Source organism: Galeopterus variegatus, unplaced genomic scaffold, assembly GCF_000696425.1.
Source record: "Galeopterus variegatus unplaced genomic scaffold, G_variegatus-3.0.2 Scaffold271, whole genome shotgun sequence".
NCBI classification, from domain to species: Eukaryota; Metazoa; Chordata; class Mammalia; order Dermoptera; family Cynocephalidae; genus Galeopterus; species Galeopterus variegatus.
Genome location: NW_007726382.1, coordinates 1,089,253 through 1,109,596, shown reverse-complemented (window position 1 = coordinate 1,109,596; position 20,344 = coordinate 1,089,253). Strand labels below are relative to the sequence as shown.

Sequence of the window (20,344 nt, the reverse complement as noted above, 5' to 3'; positions counted from 1 at the left end):
GGGTTGCAGAAAATTATACTATGTGCCCAAGTAGTCTTCATTATAAATGGATTAGAATCATTTTATTTCCCTGTTAACAATTGGAAGCCATAAGAGAAAAAAATTGGTAAATTTAACCACACAAAATTTAGAAATATCTGCAAGAAAAAAAACAGTACAAGCAAATAACAAACTGGGGGAAATTTTCCTTAACACGTAAAACACTCTTACAAGTCGGTGAGTAAAAAGACCGGCAACCAATAGAAATGTGGACAAAAAACACAAAACATGGAATTACAGAAAAAGAAATACAGATGGCTTTTAATTATATGAAAAGATGTTCAAACTCACAATTGAAGAGATGCAAAATTAAATCATAGCAGGTTACCATTTTCCACCTAACAGATTAACAAAGATCAAAAAGTTAACTCCATGGGCCAAGCCTGTGGCGCACTCGGGAGAGTGCAGCGCTGGGAGCGCAGCAGCATAGCAGGTTACCATTTTCCACCTAACAGATTAACAAAGATCAAAAAGTTAACTCCATGGGCCGAGCCCGTGGCGCACTCGGGAGAGTGCAGCGCTGGGAGCGCAGCAGCACTTCCGCAGCGGGTTCGGATCCTATATAGGGATGACCGGTGCGCTCACAGCACTCACTGGCTGAGCACGGTGCGGCCGGTCTCAAAAAGGACAAAAAAAAAGTTAACTCCAAGGTATAATGAAGGAGATGTTCTAATACTCTGTTCTCGATACTTTACATGTAGCCTTTTACTTAATCCTGACAATATCCTATAAAGCAGTACTGTTATTTTCTACTTATTACAAATGAGTTAACTGAGGCACAGAATAGGTTAAATAACTTGCCCAGAAATTAAAGTTGCAGAGCTAGAATTTGAACTCAGCCACTTACTCTTAATGTAAACCATACAGTTTTATCCCTGTCAGTATCAGCTACAAAGTCATTCACAAAATATTTATAAAGCCAAGTAAAAGAACATTTGTTATCATGTACTGAGCACCTTCTGCATGTCAGATCTGGGAATTTTATGGATTAATTCATATCCTTAAGAGGTAGGTGATAGTACTCTTATTTTACAGAAGAGGAAACAAGCTCATAGAGATAGGATAGTTTATATAAAGAATTAACAGCTAGCATATTTCATAGCCAGAATTTAAGAGCCCATACTTCTAGGATTGTATATAAGAATTTGATGAGGAAAAATATATATATACACACACATATATATAAATTCTAGCATTCTTCGTCCTCTGTGGGGAATTTTTTCATATGGAAGGATCTAGTATTATGGGTTTCCCTGGTCTCTGCTCTGCTCAGTTTGTAAACAGACCAGGCTAATTATTATCCTCAGTTTATATTATCTGCCCTGAACCTCTTTATCTGTTTACCTCAGACTTGATGGCTTGAGCATTTTAAGGATTCCCTTCCAAATAGAGCAGAAACAACCTGTAGCTTCAGGGATGGACTTTAAGAATTAATCACCTGAATTTCTATCCCAGTTTTTATCTATAAATACATTGGAAGGGGAGGGTCCATTAGCTTGCATCAGATTTGTAAAGGAAGATTTAGAACCAATGCTTTATAGCCAAAGCAGCCATTGTGCTTCAGTTTCCGTGCACCTATTTCCCTTAGGCTTGCAGAGTTAGGGCACTCTAGCCAAATGCTTTTTGACCTTCTCTGTAGCATGATGAGTCACCTTTCACAATTCTACTTATAACCCGTTCATTCCTTCATCAGAAGGCTTCACCACCCAGAATTGCAAACCAGATAAGCAGGCATTTTATGGAGGCTCAAATGCAAAATGCTATCCTGAAAACCTACCTGAGCCCTTAGAGGTGGTGAGGGGTAGAGAGAAAGGGGATTGGTTACAGGGATTGAGATTGAAAATTAGCTAGGTGAAGACTCTGTTTGCTAGCCTTCCTCATTCTTTTCTCTCTCCTCCCCTTTACCCAACAAGACTGTAACTGCTAGGAGAACAGTAGTTCTTCCAAATAATAAAAGTCAGGAAAGAAAAAGTGGAAAAACATTTCAAAGAAATGAAGTAGGAAGACATGTAATCTTGCCAGGAATAAATATACTAATTCTTAAAGGAGTTTTAATGAAGGACTAAGTGAAGGAAAAGCTAAGTGAATAATACTATGCTTTTGATGTTTTAGGCTGGACCAGATGATATCAGGAACTTTGACACAGCGTTTACAGAAGAAACAGTTCCATATTCTGTGTGTGTGTCTTCTGACTATTCTATAGTGAATGCCAGTGTACTGGAGGCAGATGATGCATTCCTTGGTTTCTCTTATGCACCTCCTTCAGAAGACTTATTTTTGTGAACGGTTCGCCATTCAGAAATCATTGAACAAATATAAGCCTACGGATGGGACTGAAATTCCTATTTGTGTGAATATATTCAAATATGTATCTAGTGCCTCATTTTTACTAGTAATATTGAAAACTATGAACAAATGTATTTTCTGCTGTATGCAAGAAAACGGGGCCTTTCAAAGAGCTAGGTTTTGAATTAAAATTTGTATTCTTGTTTATTAAGCTTATTTTTAAACAGAAATTTTAAAAGCTATTATTCTTAGCATTAACCTATTTTTAAAGAAAACTCTTTGCTATTGACTGTTTTTTCCCCTCTAAGTTTACACTAACATCTACCCAAGATAGACTGTTTTTTAACAGTCTATTTCAGTTCAGTTACCGTACGCTAATACCTTTGTAACTCTCTAGTATAACTTTTATCATATCAGAACTATGCAATTGGTATGGGATTGTTTAAGAAGAAACCGGATCTTTCCATGATAAATCACTGTTTGAAATAATTGGTTCTTGGTAGGATTAAAATGTAAAAGCCTAGTTAAGACATTGACTGCTAGTTGACACTTTGAATAACTGTTCAATCTGCAGATCATTTAAGAAGAAACAAAAGGAAATCATTTGCTTTTGGAATACCAATTCAAATTTGTAAATTATCTTTCCTCTGGAGGAAAAGAAAACATTTAATGGTTAGAAATTTTAAAGAATTCCCAAAGATCTGCAGAGTAATAAAATATTGCTGGTCTTTTTTAGGTGGTGCCAAAAATGAATGTCCGTGTCATGTATTTATATTACAAATATATTCTATTTATGTTCCTTTTGGTCTTTTGAATATTTAACATGCTGTTAAGTAGGTCTAAATTTTAGTATTTGCTTTTGCAAATAACTATTTCAAAACTGTCTTCCTAAAAAAATGTATATATTGAGCTTTGTATTTACCTAATTGGTAATTACAAAGTAAAATAAATTCTGGGTCATTGTAAATTTGTATAGTTTCACTACAATATAACAAAAGTTAAAAATAATTCCGGCAGATGCATATTCAGGATCTTATGTATCTCAGAAAAAGTATAAGAAATTGGCCTTAAAATCATAACATATCAACTAACTTGTGCACTTGTAATGGTAAAAGAGAATAACTACAGAAAAATAAAAAGGGATGCTTAACTTGGAATTCTTATTCTTAGTTTAGAATGGAGGTTTTTCAAGTCATGTAGGAAACATTATTGTCAAAGAGTTTAGTGACTCAGTTTAGATGCTCCAAGAACAAGCATTCCTTCCATATATTCTCTTGAGAATCACAAAATCATGAAAGTATTTCTCAGAAAGGGGAGGGGGTTGAGAAGGGAGTGTGCTTTTGTTAGATTAATAAATATTATTACAGTACACTGAATCTTCCTTTAGAGGTAAGACTTTAATATCTGCACTGTAAATAATTGGTTTATATGGCACTACTGTAAGTTCTGCTTTTACACAAAGCTATTTGCTTATTATAAAGCAAAATAAAAACTAGTTTCTTGTATGATTTTTTTTAAACTCAGCTACTCCTTAATTAAACTGCCAAAAATTAAAGTGCAATATTGTATATTTTTATGAACGAATTGAAAATAGAATTTAGATGTTTATTGGAACACAAGAAATACAAATCTATATAATAAAGTTAGCATAAAGATTAATGATCATTTAATGCCTGTCATTATTCGAAATTAAAATTGGTGATGGTTACAGTAGTCATTACAAAATGAAATAATGTGAGGGAGAAAAGTGAATAGAAAATAACAGAAAATATTTGGATACATAAATTACTAGATTATCATAGGCTGATGTGATATTCAGGGAACAAAATTTCTTACAAGTTTCAACATTATCTTTTCTCTCATAGCGTAAATCTTTTATAAAAATGTGTGCCCTTTGAATAGTTGAACCATTTCATGGTTACTACCAAAGTAAACTCAAAGTCTGAATAAAGACTGTAACATTCTTCATGTTACCCATACCTCTTATTTTGCTGCATATGGTACAATGTAGGGCTTCTCAACTGTTGTCACATCATAGTACACACTGAAAGTTACAAAATTTATTTGGCACTCCCTGGGGTATAGATGCCAAATGATGTAGACACTGGCAGCAGGTGCTCTGTCAAAGATTCAATATACCACAAGTTTTGAATTTAAGTAATTTACAAAGAGCCAAAAACACTGCTCAGATATAATTTGAGCAATGGTAAACATTTGAATGGGGGCTTAAATATTCTACATTTTTACCACTATAAAAATTTGCCATTATCAGTACCTTTTAGTATGCTTGTAATAGTTATTTTCCTTAGGCATAATATTACATAACTTTACACAAATGTTTTGTAAGTCCTTTTTTATGTATATCATATACTGTGCTGTATGAAAAGTAGGGCTGTATATACAAGAACATTTTTGGTAATGTTGGAATTACTTTATCAATACAGCATATTAAAATTGATAATTCGTCATACGTGCAGTTTGTAAATTAGCTCTATTTTTAAATGGGATTTTTCTGCCACCTGCCTTTAAAGGCAGTTTTTACTTTTATTGGGGTTTTTTTTTTTGGTTTTACAGATTATACCATTCCCAAGATGATTGTTCATTTATATGTGTCGTAGTCCATTGGGGCTGCTGTAACAAAAATACCATAAACTGGGCGGCTTGTAAGCAACATACATTCATCTCAGTTCTGCAGGCTGGGGAGTCCAGTATAGAGAGGGGTTAGTGTCTGCTGAGGGCCCTTTTCTCATAAATGGAGACTTCTCAGTAAGTCCTCACGCGGTGGAAGAGGCTAATAACTAGCTCTCTAGAGTTTTTTTCACAAGGGCACTAATCCCATTTACCTCCCCAAAGCCCCGTCTCTCAATACATTGGGGATTATGTTTCAACATATGAATTTTGTAGGGACAGAAACTTTCATCCTTAGCACTATGAAACCCTAAAGTGTACACAAGAGAGTTTCAGGTGGCTCGAGTGCCTTGAAATGATATGCCAGGTTTTGCGTGTGTAAGATTGACAGGGGAACCGGGTTGGGGGCGGGGAGCGTGGAGAGGGTCACATAGCTCTATCAAAAGGATTCACGTACCGTATTTGTTTTCTGCGTTGGATGTATACTTAAATTTTTCAACTTATTGGGAAGTTTCTAATTCTCACCCTATCCCTGAAAAGTTGTATCTGATGTTCAGTGATATTCTGTAATAATAAAGTACTGTGATAACGAAAACAAAATTACCCCTCTCTCTTTGCCGCAGGGAGGGAGCAAAAGTGAAGAAATTAAAGGGCGGTGGATGGGGAGCAGGTGACTCTAGCGCCCGTAGCAACGGGGGCAAGCGCGGTCCCGGCAGCCCCCGCGCCCACCGCCAACGGTCGGGAGTGCGCGCATGCGCGCAAGGGCTCCCGCTCCGCCGGCGCTCGAGGCGACGCGCGACGGGTCGCGCTCGGTGGGTTCCAGGGTGGTTGTAAAGCACTGCTGGGCTGGGGCCCACGGTCCGGGAAGTTGCGGCTGTGTCGGGGGAGGGGGAGCTGGGTCCCAGCGTGTGAGGCCAGATTCGCCTTACACTTGGGTTGGGAGGTGTTTTCCTGCCGTCATCCCCTCACCAGTTCATCCCCGGGGCTGACAGGACAAGGAGAGAAAACACAATCCGCGTCTGTTCCTAGTGCACCGACACTTGGGAATACTTAGAGAACTGTGTCCTTGTTCGCTTACTAATAAGCTTTCCCCAGCTTCCTGTCTTTTCCTCCACTTGATCTTCCTTGAAAATGCATCCACTCCTCAGGACCTCAGCACGGAGACACCAGACGCCACTGAGGCCCAGGCCCGGATTTACAGGCCCTGTATGTATCTGGGCGTCCCAAAAGCCCCTCAGAGTCAGGGTGTTTAAAGTGAAGTTTTCCATATCATTTTCCTACTTTTTTCCGGGAGTTTCATACTTCCATTAGAGCAGCAGCATCCACACACACCCATATTAAAAACCCACTTATCTTTTGACTACTCTTCCCCATATTGTACAGACTGGTCACCAGACCCAGCGTTATATCTTTAAAATTCTAGAATCCATCTCCAACATTCCATTTCATTCCTAATTCTCTGGAGCAGGCCATTCATCTTTTAGGGACATTGCAGTGGCTAAAAACTGATTATCAGCTCTTCCACTATTCCAACCCATTTTCTACTGGTGGCAGGCACTAACTTCCAAAATAAAAATCAGATCATATATCTTTCCTGTTTTAAAAAACTTTGAGGGGTTCCCTTTGCTTATATAATCTTTATGGACTTCAAAAACTTTCATAATTTGGCCTCACCCAACCGTTTCATTACCAATAGCTTCCCTTCATTCAAACCCAGAACCTAATGTTCTGATGACGCAGAAATGTGATGTCCTGAACACAACACACACTTTAAGATCATTGTACTTATGGTTACAGAGAAATAAACTCTGAAGTTTCACACCTATATAATAGCTAAAAGGACAGCCTTGATTTCTTTGGAAAGTAGCCAGGTAGGAGTGTAGAGCCAATAGGTAGGACTGATAATGGCAGGAGGGAGGGTAACCCTTATCTCTGGAAAACTTTCTCTTCCTATTCATCACCTCTCCTCCAATTAGTGAAATATTCATCTATCAAATGTCACCTTTAAAGTAGAATTCATAGCTGCTTCTCTATGACTGCACTGTCTTCAGTCAAAATGTCCTAATAGAAAATATTATGACCCATACTCAAGGATGACCATACTCAAATTTTGTGAAATATTTCATATGTTTTTTCTTCCATGCTCCCTAGTATATTCATATTTCTATTATAGCAGTTAAGTTGTCTTGTAACTGTTTACATACCTGTCTTTCCTCACTGTGCTCTTTCTGAAAGATAGGGACATTTTACTCATCTTTGTATCCCTAATGCCTAGGATAGTCTTGTATCCAATAAATAGTAGATGCCAAATAAATATTCAGTAATGAGTGAATAAATAATAATAAATAATGTGTTAATCATCATTTTGACTTCTCTAAATTGGTAACTTCTTGAAAGGCAAGATGCAATATTATTTTATTCCTGGCACCTATTACAATTACTGGCAAATACTGTTTCCAATTAGTGTTTGCTGTCTTTAAATTAATTTTGTATATTCCACTTTCTACTCATTACTATAGTTTAATGTTTTATGTTGGTTACTGACACAAGATTTAAAACTAAAAGGGCCCTTAGTCATCTAATACAACCTCTTCATTTCCTACAGGTAAAGATACTAAGTCAAAAGTCTTATTAGAAGTTTTCAAAAGTAAATTTTATTTTATTTCTAGGTTTTTCTCATCCTTCCTTTGAGTTTCACCATCTTTACCAGCAACCATGGTTTAATCAATTAGTAATACAGAAGAATCATTAATTAGGAGAAAATGTCAAATCTAAAAATGAAAGAGGCAGCCCTTATCTATCTTGACAGAAGTGGAGGCCTCCAAAAGTTTATAGACGATTGCAAGTACTACAATGGTATGTTCAGTAAAGGTGACTTTATTTAGCAACTTCCAAATAAATTCTCACATTTAACTATCTTAACTTTTACATTTCTGTATTTTCACAGATTCAAAACAAAGTTATGCTGTCTATCGATTCAATATTTTAATAAATCCCTCTGATGTTGTTGAATTAGACGCTGAACTTGGAAATCACATTTTACACCAACCTTTAAAAGCTGCTGAAGTTTTTCAATCAGTAAGTTAAAAAATGGAATAATTTTATGCCACGTGGAAGTTTTGGTAACTGTTTTGTTTGTTTGAAATCACAGGTCTGTTTTATTGCTGTGAAGACTCTCTCATTAATTGGACAATTACAGACTGAAACTCAAGTAAGTTTTAGTTAAACTTAAAGAAAAATCAGATACAAACTTTCAAGATATCTTGTAAATAAATATTTTTATATTCATAGATTTTTTTTGTTTATTAAAAAGATTACTATTTTCATGGGCCAGCCCGTGGCTCACTCGGGAGAGTGCGGTGCTGATAACACCAAGGCCATGTGTTCGGATCCCATATAGGGATGGCCGGTTAGCTCACTGGGTGAGCATGGTGCTGACAACACCAAGTCAAGGGTTAAGATCCCCTTACCGGTCATCTTTTTAAAAAAAAAAAAAAAAGATAAAAAGATTACTATTTTCAAAGTTCAGTGGAATATCTTACATATGCATCTTTATTTCCTGTATTATACTTGTAACATTAAACATTTTTATAGTAAAAACATCTCAAATATACCCCAAAGTAAAGAGAATAATACAATGAACCTCCATGTATCTATCACTCAGATTCAGTGTTACAATATTTTGCCATACCTGCATCATCAATTTTTTTCTGAAATATTTTAATATTTCAAATAAGCAAATCCCAAATGTCCTATTACTTTACCTCTACATACTTCAGTATCTACCTCTAAAAATTATGGACATTTTTCTTATATAACCACAATGCTATTATCACCCTTTACAAAGTAACAATAATTTATTGGTATCATCTAATATCCAGTCAATATTAAATTTTCCCAATTGTCTCAAGAATGTCTTATAACTGGTTTACTCAAATCAGAATCAAAACAAGGTCCATACATTATTATTGGTTCTTACATCTCACTAAGTCTCTCAATCTAGAGCCATTCCCTACCCTTCCCTTTTTAAACCATTGACTTTTTTTTTTGGCAGCTGGACAGTACAGGGATTGAACTCTGGACTGTGGTGTTATCAGCACCATGTTCTAACCAACTGAGTTAACCAGCTAGCCCCCCATTGACTGAAGAAGCTAGTTAATTGTCCTATAAAATGTTACATAATCTGGATTTGTCTGATTGTTTCTTGTGCTGCTATTCCATTTAACTTAGTCCCCTGTACCCCGTATTTCCAAAATAGAAGCTGTTTCTAAAGACTTTAGATTCAGATTCAACTCATTTTGACAAGAATACATCATAGTTTCATATTGCATTATATCAGGAGAATATAATATCTGTCGTCCCGCTTTTAGCAATGTCACAATTCATCAATGGGTTCAGGCATTGTCATTCTGATCCTTCCATTGTAGTTTCCCATCAACTTCCACCTAATGGTTTTAGCAGTCAATGATGTTCACTGCCTATAATCCATTATTTCATTAGGAGCTACAAAATAGTGGTTTTCCTAATTTTAGCATTCTTTCTGAATCTATTAGCTGAAATTATTCTATAAGAGAAATTTTCTCTCATCAACTGTTTGGTTACTGTGAAATACAATTTGTAAGGAGAGGCAAAATAAATGTCTGATTCTTTCCCTTTATAAATTTTCAAAGAGTGATAAGTTGAAATCTAGCAGCCTTCAGTGATCACTAATACTTTTTTTACTTTTTCTTAAATATGAGAAACTTATGAACTTTTTAATATATCCAATACGTTCCAATGAATCTCAGTTATTCTTTTTGATGCTTATATTATCCTACCCTTGGTCATTGGGAGTCCCTTCAAGCTTGCTCCTATATTAATTTTTGTAACACCCTTGGTTTCTGACACAAGAGGATGTGCCAGGTCCATCTGGTATATCTTCTGCCCCAAACCTAGAATCAGCCATTTTCCCCAAGTAGCCCTGGTTCTTTTTAGTGAGAAATGATATTAAGAGATCATAATCTGGGTGCTAGGAGTGTTCTTTGCTATTGATTTGACATTGTTTTTTATGTCTTTTCTGTGGATATAACCAGGAAATGTGTATTTTTAAGGAAGACTAATGAGTTCATAATGATATTTTCAATTAAAATTTAGATTATAAGATTTTTACTTTAATTTTATATTTGAATCTCTTTTATCTTAAAATTTTGGTTCCTAACAAATTGGATCTCCTATTTTTATTAATACCATTTTTATGTTCTTATTAGATTAATATAGTGCTGAAATTAACACATTTACCTCCTCTGCCAAGTTATGGTCTTGATCTTTGTGAGTTTCCACTTGATTACACATCTCAAAGATTTTATATGATGCAAGGGATTGTGATCGCAATGACAACTGTAACCAAGTATACACAAGGTGCAAGATTCCTTTGTTCAGATGAAGCATGTCCTCTCTCAAAAGGTAAATATTAAAATGTAACAAAACATTAAGCAATTTATTGTTTAATCCTAAATTATGTTTACAATTAGTTATAAAACACTCACAAAGTGGAAAGAATGTAATAAAATTTGGTATCTCCTAATGTTTATGTTTACTTTGCATAATATTGAAATACATTCTCCTTTTCATCCCCATTCCCCCTAATTTAACAAGTGCTCCTATATTACTGAAGAACCTGTTCTTCTCACACATTGTTTCATGACTGTTTACTCATGCTTTTCCCTCTTCAACTAATGTCCTCTCTCAACACTTTGCCTTAACTTCAGTCCTTCTCCATGACATCTTTTCCTTTTATCCCCACCTCTCAGGGGTTTGGATGCCCCTTTTTTCTTTTGGAACACCCTGCAAATGAATGCTGCATACTGAAATGATCTGTTTTTCATTGCCACGTGTAGAAATTGTGTGTCTAAGCATTCATATTACCAGTGCCTTTGCACAGTGCCTAGCAAGGAACAGCCATGCAATAGTGTTAATTGAGCTACTCTGAACCCAAGTGCAAAACTGAATTAATTATCCTGTGAATTAAACTACTTTTAATGGATAGAAAATAGATAACTAAATCTGAAAGCAAATTTTGTTTACCACTGTTTTCTTTCAGGATTTCAGTATATAAGAGTGCATGTGCCTGGTGCTACAGAATCTGCAACTGTAAGAAATGACTTTTTGTGTAATCTGTGTGCATCTTCACTTCAAGAAGACAGAAAATTTAGAGTACTTGGTGGTAAAATGCATTCATATTTTGTAATTACAATTTTTAAAATAGTGTCTAATATTTTAATGTGGAAATTAAATTGAATATAGATTCTAATAACTAATTCATTTTTTCTCTTCACCTTAAGATAAACAGATAGTTGAAATAATTACCACAAAGGCACTTCATGCTTTTCAAGGATATTCTAACAACCAGCCATTTAGGTTTCAATCTCTTACAATTTTCCTAAGAGGTAAATTGAACTCAAAATAAATTGCTGTAAAATATGTAATTAGCTTGTCTGTGTTTATATATTATAAATGGTACTTATGTAGCTTAAGAAATAAATCTTATTATTCTTAAGTGTCTTAAAAGAGACATATTTAGCTAATGTATCAATTATTCATTCAGTCATACAACACTCACTTTAAATGATATTAGCACCCGCTATGTTCCAAGCATTGTGCTTGTCCCAGGGTCACAGTTATTTTAAAATAATGATCTGTCATCATTCTGTGTGTGTCTTACATAAATATTGGGGTTATTATTTAGCTCTCTGGAGCTATAAAGAAAGAGAGAAGAAAAATTATGGAGATCAATGTTTGATCTTCACAGAGAGAAGTTAACCCTTACTCCTTCTTGTAAACCTTTCTTTAATAGCTTTACAGCCAACCAACTTCTGACTGTAGAATGGAGGGTTAAAATTTTTAGTATGCTTTTTAAATAAGCTTTGAAGTCATGTAAAGCTTTGCCCAATCTGTACATGTGAGAAATCTAGTATAATGCAAGTGGGTAGACTTTGTAGATAGGCAGACCTAGATTTGAATTTCAATTCTGCTAGTTACTAGTACTTTAGCTTTGTGCAAGTCTTTTTTTAAAAAATTGGTTATGAATATTCATGAGATACAAAGTCGATTGTCACCTCTCATGCCCAAGATGTGAAGGCCATATCCATACTGGCAGCATGCCACAAATTATGATTGTACTCCGTGTCCCCCACCCAATTATCCCCAACCTCCCTCCTGTCCCCTTTTGCCCCACTCCACTTTGTATCCTTAGGTATGCTTTCTCCCTCTGCAAGTCCAACACACCACTGTGGTCTTTCTTTCCTTCCTTCTTTCTCTCTTAGCTCCCACTTTTGAGGGAGTACATACAGTATTTATCCCTCTGTGCTTTGCTTATTTCACTCAACATAAGTTTCTCCAAGCTCATCCATGTTGTTGCAAATGGGAGAATTTCATTCTTTTTTATGGCAGAGTAGTATTCCATGGTGCATATATATGCTTTGTTAAAGTCTTAACACTCTCAGTTTCTTCACATTTAAAGTGGAGATAAGAATATCTATCTTACAGTTTGCAATTAGATAATGAATGTATGAGTAACTTACATGTATTGTAGATAGTAAAATTATTTTCTTCCCAAATAAAATTATTACTTATAAGGTAATTTTTAACATTCCTTGTCATTTAATGCAAAGGTGTTTCATCTTATATAGAATGTTCTTCTTCCTTTTGACTATATTATAGGAGAGTATCAAGTTGCTACATCTTGTGCTTCTTGAAGTTAATTCATCATTGCATATAACTAAAAATTTATCAGCAATTAAATTTAGACAATTTACATTATTAGTGTCACTGCATATTAACATTACACTAAACAAAAGTAAATACTATTAACTCAACTACTGAATTGTTACTGGTTCTGGTTCTTTTTTTTTTTTTTTTTCCTTTTTGTCTTTTTTCGTGTCCGGTAACGGATCGCAACCCTCAGTGTCGCGCCCCTACCGGACCGGGACCGGCAACGGGATCGCAACCCTCGGTGTTGCTCCCACACCTCGCTCAGCCAGTGAGTGGGAACCGGTCTGTATGTGGGATCCAAACCCTCGGCGGGAGTGCCACCGCGCTCCCAAGCGGTGCACTGTAGCAGTGCGCCACCGGGCCGGCCCTGGTTCTGGTTCTTTGAACCATATGATCATATACAAGTTTCATTTAGTGAATACATATTTTCTTCTGTGTTTAATAATTTTAGATGAGTCAGTTAATAAAATGAATATAGGAAGTGAATATAAAATTATTGGAATTCCAACCTGTCTAAAAACCTCACAAACTGCTGTCTGTATGGAAGCAAATAGCATCACTCTTTGCAATCCAAGAGGTAAGGAAATATTAGTATCGTATATTAACAGATATTTAAATTTAAGTCCATTTATTCAACAAATAAATATTATTTGCCTATGTGGTAGGCACTCTTTTAAGCACTACGGATATAGTTGTAACCAGGTCAGTCAAAGTTCCTGCTCTTAAATCATATAGCCAACAGTTAATAAAAATGTAAACTAATCAATAAGACAATTTCAGATAACAAGTGCTATGAAGGAAATAAATCAGGGTAATGTTGTGGAAACTTGCTGGCAGGTAGGACTCCTTTCCTAGTGCTAAGCCTTTTAAAACTGTTTTCTTTATAATTAGTGAGGAGAAAAATGTTTGAGGATGCCAAGGGTTAGAGATTAGTCAAATAATTTTTCTATACTTCCCTTTATTTTGTAGCCAAGGCAACTCTAAGTAACTGTTGTGGTCTGAGAAAGAGCTCAATAAAATAGCATCCTTTCCTCTTCTGAGTTCTGAACAAATCAAGAAATAACACAAAAGATAAAGGCAGGGAGGTCAAAATATCACCTTTATTACTGACAATTTCCTTTAACAACTCCAACATAATTTAGCATTAAGTAATCAAAAGTGGAGAGCAGACCTCCGCTTTTAACTTGGCTCACAAATATCTAAATGTAAGAGAGGCTGGTTAAGTCTTCAATAGAGTTGGATTTTTTGGAATCTATAGATATCCATCTGTAGTAATAAAGATCCAAGTTGAATTTAAACGCATGTGGACTCTAGATACCTTTACTTATAAAGAAAAGCTTCTTAAAGGAACAAAAATATTGAAGGGAAAAAGCACTGAGACTGTAGGCAGTTTAGTGATCTTTTTAATATTTTCTGCTAAGTGTTTCAAGATTTACTAATTTGGTAGCAGAACATGACTTATATGTAGGTGGAAAAGTGTGCTTTCATATACTGAACTCCAGAATTAGGCAGATTTAACCACTCAAATGTTAAAATGGCAAGAGCTAGACTAAGGTAGGCCTCTCTTAGTCCACGGACATGGATTAATAGAGGAAATCATTGCTCTATGATGGCAGCCCATGAGGAAGGAGAATGGGACTGGGGTATGCATGTAGTTAGTTGTTCTTTTTAAACTGACCAATTGGATAAATCACTCATCCCTTTCAGGAGTTGGAGAAAATCTGGAATGTTAGAATATACTAGATAGTACAGTGCTTTCAAAGTAGTAGAATATAAATATTTCCTTTTAACGGTAACATTTAAATATTTCCCATTCTACTTATTAGCCCCCACTGAAAGTGATATTATTTCAAACATGGAAATACAGCAGCAAACAGTAATACAGGAGCTCCGTAATCTGACTTTGATCACATAGATCTTAAAAGGAGCAGAATAAGGGATTTGCCTGCATCCCTCAGCCAATCTATGTAGACACAGATGACTGCTTCCTTCAATTACATTCTCTGGGATAGAAATAAAAGATCAGCATGACCTCCAATCATAATTTGATATCATTATAAGAATTTGAATATGCATCATAATAACTATAATTTGATAATATTTTAGACAAATGGAATTAAATATCCATAATGTTGTTTTCTTGTTTTAAACCCCATTCTACTATGTGTATTAATATTTACTTTTAGTTCCTTCAGGAATTAGTGACAACTTCAAGTGTCTCCTCTCCTTGACTTCCTGCTCATGCTGGAAGTTTACAGCAATACTTGCCAATATCTTTGCATCACATATTGTTCCTCCTGGGACTTACAATTTGCTCAAGCTCTGTTTGTTGATGAGTCTAGTACAGACAAGTGACCATAACAAGGAACTGGAAGATTGCCTAGATATTTTAATTATAACAAGTGATACTCTACTTATACACAGGTAAATAAATGTGTCATAAATTTTAAAAATTATAAATTGGTCACAGATTTGCATAAATCCTTCCCATGAGCATATTATAAGATCAATATTGAAAATTTATCTGAACCAGTATAAGTGTTTAAATCAATGTTTATCAATGAAGTTTGAAACTTTTAAAACATTTCTATGGGATGTTTGCTTTTAATATTTTGAGAATCTAACCACTCAAAATTTCAACCTATTTCCCCACTCAGACCTTTACAAATAAACGCATCCTTTCCAACCTTCCATTTCCCCCATTCCCTAACTCTATATTTTGATTTTGTACTTTGTTTTCATTTTTAAATAATTGTCCCCCTAAGAGCCAACAAGCTATTTCCTTATTTTTCTTCAAAATTCTATTCCATAATGTTGATCCATTGCACCCAAATAAGGCTGTTAAAAGTGCCAAAATTACTGTTTTGGGGGGACATCACCCTAACCTAGGAATAAGCCTCTCTACTCAGCATTTTGGGGCTCCCCACTAGCAAGTACCCTTTTAAAAAAAGTGACTTAAATGTTCACAAAGCTAGGAATAAGCTCCTTATATTAATGTCTTGTATGTGATTCTAAAACAAAATTAAACTTATAAAATAAATTTAAAATAAATAAAATTCAAATTAACATTAATTTAATTGAATAAATGATATTTTGCTAACATTAAATTGCCACTGACAATGTAAATATGGTGCCAAATGCTACAGACTGCACCAGTTTATTCTTTATGCTAATGGAGCATGAGAATACAGTATCTGCTTCCTCACAGCTTCTGGATATTATCAAACTTTAAAATTTTGCTGCCTGATGGCTGGAAAATGAAATTTTATTTTAATTTGCATTTAATTGGGAATAACTTTTAGTGTCATTCAGAGCTTATTAGACAGTTGTGTTATTTTTCTGTGAACCTCCTACTCTTGATCATTGTCTATTTTTCTATTGTTTATCTATATCTTATTGATTTGTGATGCCTGTTGTAAACAAAGGCCTTTGTCTCTTTTCCTGTTTTTCATTAACCTTTTGACTTTTCTTATGGTATTTGGGACTGTATGAGAGATTCGGTTTTTTGGTTTTTTTTATGTAAAATTTATATATAGTGAAATATAGTGTACTAAGAAGATCTAATTAAAAACAACCAATGAGTTTTGATAAATGCATATATTCCTATAACCACCACCAGCACAAGATATAAAATATTTCCATCACCCCTGATATTTCCCTCATTCCCTCTTCCAATCAGTTCCTATCTCCACAGGGGATTTTTCTCACCATAGATTAATTTTACTGTTCTTGAATTTTATATAATGGAATTATATGGTGCATACTCTTTTGGGTCTAGTCTCTCTCACTCAACATAATGTTTTTGAGATTGATACAGTTGTGTACATCTGTAGTTCACTGTTTTTATTGATGAGTAATAATTCCATTATATCGATATACCACTGTTTTTTATCCATTCTCTTAGCGGTGGACATTGGGTTTTGCATGTTTTGACTATTATGAATAAAGCTGCCATGAACATTCTTGTACAAGACCTTTTTTGGACATGTATTTTCATTATTTGGGTAAATACCTAAGAATGGAATAGCTGGGTCATAAGTTATCTTTAACTTTATAAGAAACTGCCAATTTTCCAAAATGGTTGTACCATTTTGCATTCCTCCCCACAATGTAAGAGTTCCACTTGTTCCCACACTCACCTGTATTTGGTGTTGTTAGTCTTTTTCATTTCCCTGATGACTACTGATTTGACCTCTGTATCCTGTGCTTATTGGCTACTCATATATTTTCTTTTATGAAGTGTCACTTTAAGTCCTTTGATCACCTTTTAGCGAGGTTGTTCCGGATGCATGTCCTTTGCCACATATATGTATTATGAAATTTTTCTTCTAGTCCAAAGCTTGTGTTTCTAAATTTTCTTAAAGTAGTCTTTGATGAGCAGACTTTTTACTTTTTATGAAGTTCAATTTATTGTTTTCTATTATGTTTAGTGTTTTCTGGTTTCTGTTTAAGAAACCTTTGCCTACTGCAAGTTCATGAAGATATTCTTTTATGTTTTCTTCTAGAAGCATTATAGTTTTAGCTTTTATATTAGTTAGGTCTGTTATCTATCTCAAGTTAACTTTTGTATATGGTGTGAGGTAGGAATTAAGGTTAATGTTTTTCTTATGCATTTATCCAATTTTTCCACACCATTTGTTAATAAAAAGACTTTCCTTTCCCTGTTGAATTGTTTTGGTACAATTGCTGAAAATCAGTTGTACTGGGTAGCAACTGGGTATAAAATTGAAGTGGGTGTAAATCCATTTGAAATCTCTTTTCTGTGACTTTGATCTATTTGTTTATACTTAATGCCAATATTACACTCTGTGATTATTATAGCTCGATGTTCAGTCTTGAAATCAGGTGATGTGACTTTATTCTTCATTTTCAAGATTTTTTTTTTTTGTCTTTTTCTTGTGACCGGTAAGGGGATCAATGTTCAGTCTTGAAATCAGGTGATGTGACTTTATTCTTCATTTTCAAGATTTTTTTTTTTTTTGTCTTTTTCTCGTGACCGGTAAGGGGATCGCCACCCTTGGTGTGGTGTCGTCCGCACTGCGCTCAGCCAGTGAGCGCACTGGCCATACCTATTTAGGATCCGAACCCGCAGTGGGAGCGTCGCTGCGCTCCCAGCGCCGCACTCTCCCGAGTGCGCCACGGGGCCGGCCCCATTTTCAAGATTTTTAAAAACTATTTTAGACCCTTTGCATTTTCTTATAAAGTTTAGAATCAATATGTTAATACCAACCTCCCCACCAAAGAAAAAGCCTTTAAGGATTTTAGTAGGAACTGCATTTGACTTATAAATCAATTTCAGGGAGAATTTACATCTTCACAATATTGAAGTTTCCAATCCATGAATATGATGTATCTCTCCATTTATTTATATCTTTAATTTCTCTCAGCAATGTTTTGTAAAGGTCATGCATATATTTTGTTAAATTGATTCCAAAATGTCTGATACTTTTATGCTATTAAAAATGCTAGTGTTTTCTTGATTTCATTTTTATTTGCAGAATATATAGAAATACAAATAAATACATAGAAATACAATTAATTTTTGTATTTTAACTTTGTATTCTGTGACCTTGCATCAGTAGTTTTAAAAATTCCTCAGCTGATTCCAATGTGTAGCCAAGCTTGAGGCTCATTGTTCCATGTCTCTATGTTCTCAGCCTGGCTGCATATCAGAATCACCTGGGAGAATTTTAAAAAACTATTTATAGGGCTGGCTGGTTAGCTAGCTTGGTTGGAGCATGGTACTGCTAACATCAAGGTCAAGGGTTTGGATCCCCTTACCAGTCAGCCACACACACACACAAATATATATATATATGAACTGTTTCTCTCCCCCAGAGATTCAATTTAAGTGAGGCTTGGCATTGAGATTTGTTAAAAGCTTTCCAGGTTATTTTAATAGGGGCTAGGTTTCAGAACCACTGCTCTGTAGGCTTGCAAAAATTTCTTTCTAAATATCGCTCCCCCATTTTATATTTTTTCAGACTAATGTCCAAATTTCTTGGAATGGCACATACAGTAGATGTATTTTATAGTGTCTAGCTATCCACATCTAAGGGATACTGCCTCACCCTCTTTTGCATTTCATGATTATGTCTGCTAATTATAGTTGATTGTACCAGCGAAGTATAATTTATGGGGCAAGGATTTGAAAACTAAGCTAACATAATCATATTCCTTTCTCAGAATTTAAATTTGAGAAATAAAGAGACTGAGGCAATTAGCAAAGAGGTTAGAAATCAAAAGGATTTATCAAGAATTGCCATGATACAGAGGTGGCAGGGATAGTCATCATGGGACATTGGCAAGCCCTGTGCAAAAATTCTGAATAAGGGCCAGCCCGGTGGCGCACTGCTACAGGGCGCCGCTTGGGAGTGCGGTGGTGCTCCCGCCGAGGGTTCGGATCCTACATACAGACCGGTTCCCGCTCACTGGCTGAGCGAGGTGTGGGCGCAGCACCGAGGGTTGCGATCCCGTTGCCGGTCCCAGTCCGGTACGGGCGTGACACTGAGGGTTGTGATCCGTTGCCGGACACGAAAAAAGAGAAAAAGGGGAAAAAAAAAAAATTCTGAATAAGCAAAGACAGCAATCCATAAAAAGAGGAAGACCCAGTTCAGATGTCATTTCTCTGTAGATTTCTCTGACTCCCTTCCAGGAAAAAATAATACTCCCTTATTGTCCAGACGTTTATTTTAGTATTTATCACAAAGTGTCTTCGTTTTTTATGTCTCTTGTTCTAGGCTGTGAGCTTTCCAAGTTAAAGACCAAGTCTCATATATGTTTTTATCCGTAGCACATACCTGGTATACCACAGCTGCTCAATAAACATTGAATCAAACTAAACTTAATTGTGTAGCTGTTAACACATTATGACTTCTGAAAATCAAATATTAAAATAATAGCCATGAATAATTTATTTTTCTCCCCCTAGGCTTTTGAATTTTAGCATAAATCTTGTTCCTCGTGGTATACGTCATCCAGTCTCTACTGAAATTTTTCCTACACTGTCCAGGAATAAGTATGGAACTGGAGCGGTTAGCATTCAAGCTGGCAGTGCTTTGCTAGCTAAAGGTGGTATCTGCTTTATAGGAGACTTGGCTTCACACAAAAAGGATAAACTTGAACAGCTTCAATCGGGTAAACAATATTTTTTAAAATTAATTTTTACCTGTTTAACCTACAGTTCTATCAGTGTCAACGAGTTACTTAACAGTTCAGATGATATTGCACATATTTTAGGAATTGAGAAATTATGTTAAATACCATGTCTCATTTCAGTTTTATAAATAAAAACAGGAATTTAATGTGCAAATGCACTATTTTAACCTTTGCTCTCAGTTGTGCTAACATATGAGTTTGTATTGGGCCAGATTTATTTCCTCTTCTTGTCTTAATACATTAAGTAGGACTTCCAGTACAATGTTAAAAAGCATTAGTAAGAGGGGATCTCCTTGCCTTATACCTGATCTTAGTGGGAAAGCTTCAAGTTTCTCACCATTAAGTATGATGTTAGCTGTATATTTTTTGTAAATGTTCTTTGTCAAGTTGAGGAAGTTCTTTTCTATTCCTAATTTGCTGAAAGTTTTTTTATCACAAGTGAGTGTTAGATTTTGTCAAATGCTTTTTCTGCATCTATTATATG

General features: G+C 35.3%; 2 protein-coding genes across 2 annotated transcripts in view; both read left to right on the top strand.

Annotated features, from left to right (window-relative positions):
• SGK3 (serum/glucocorticoid regulated kinase family, member 3) overlaps positions 1-4,287 on the top strand; it is a 91,083-nt gene extending 86,796 nt beyond the window's left edge. The window contains exon 19 of the mRNA XM_008566850.1: positions 2,152-4,287. Within this exon, the coding sequence (XP_008565072.1) occupies positions 2,152-2,322 (171 nt within the window). The 3' untranslated portion in view covers positions 2,323-4,287. The remainder of the gene's footprint in view (positions 1-2,151) is intronic.
• A 3,428-nt stretch (positions 4,288-7,715) lies between these two features.
• MCMDC2 (minichromosome maintenance domain containing 2) overlaps positions 7,716-20,344 on the top strand; it is a 30,378-nt gene continuing 17,749 nt past the window's right edge. The window contains exons 1-9 of the mRNA XM_008566855.1: positions 7,716-7,809; positions 7,901-8,031; positions 8,105-8,164; positions 10,200-10,395; positions 11,033-11,155; positions 11,274-11,378; positions 13,154-13,279; positions 14,889-15,126; positions 19,634-19,839. Coding sequence (XP_008565077.1) covers positions 7,716-7,809; positions 7,901-8,031; positions 8,105-8,164; positions 10,200-10,395; positions 11,033-11,155; positions 11,274-11,378; positions 13,154-13,279; positions 14,889-15,126; positions 19,634-19,839 — 1,279 coding nt within the window. The remainder of the gene's footprint in view (positions 7,810-7,900; positions 8,032-8,104; positions 8,165-10,199; positions 10,396-11,032; positions 11,156-11,273; positions 11,379-13,153; positions 13,280-14,888; positions 15,127-19,633; positions 19,840-20,344) is intronic.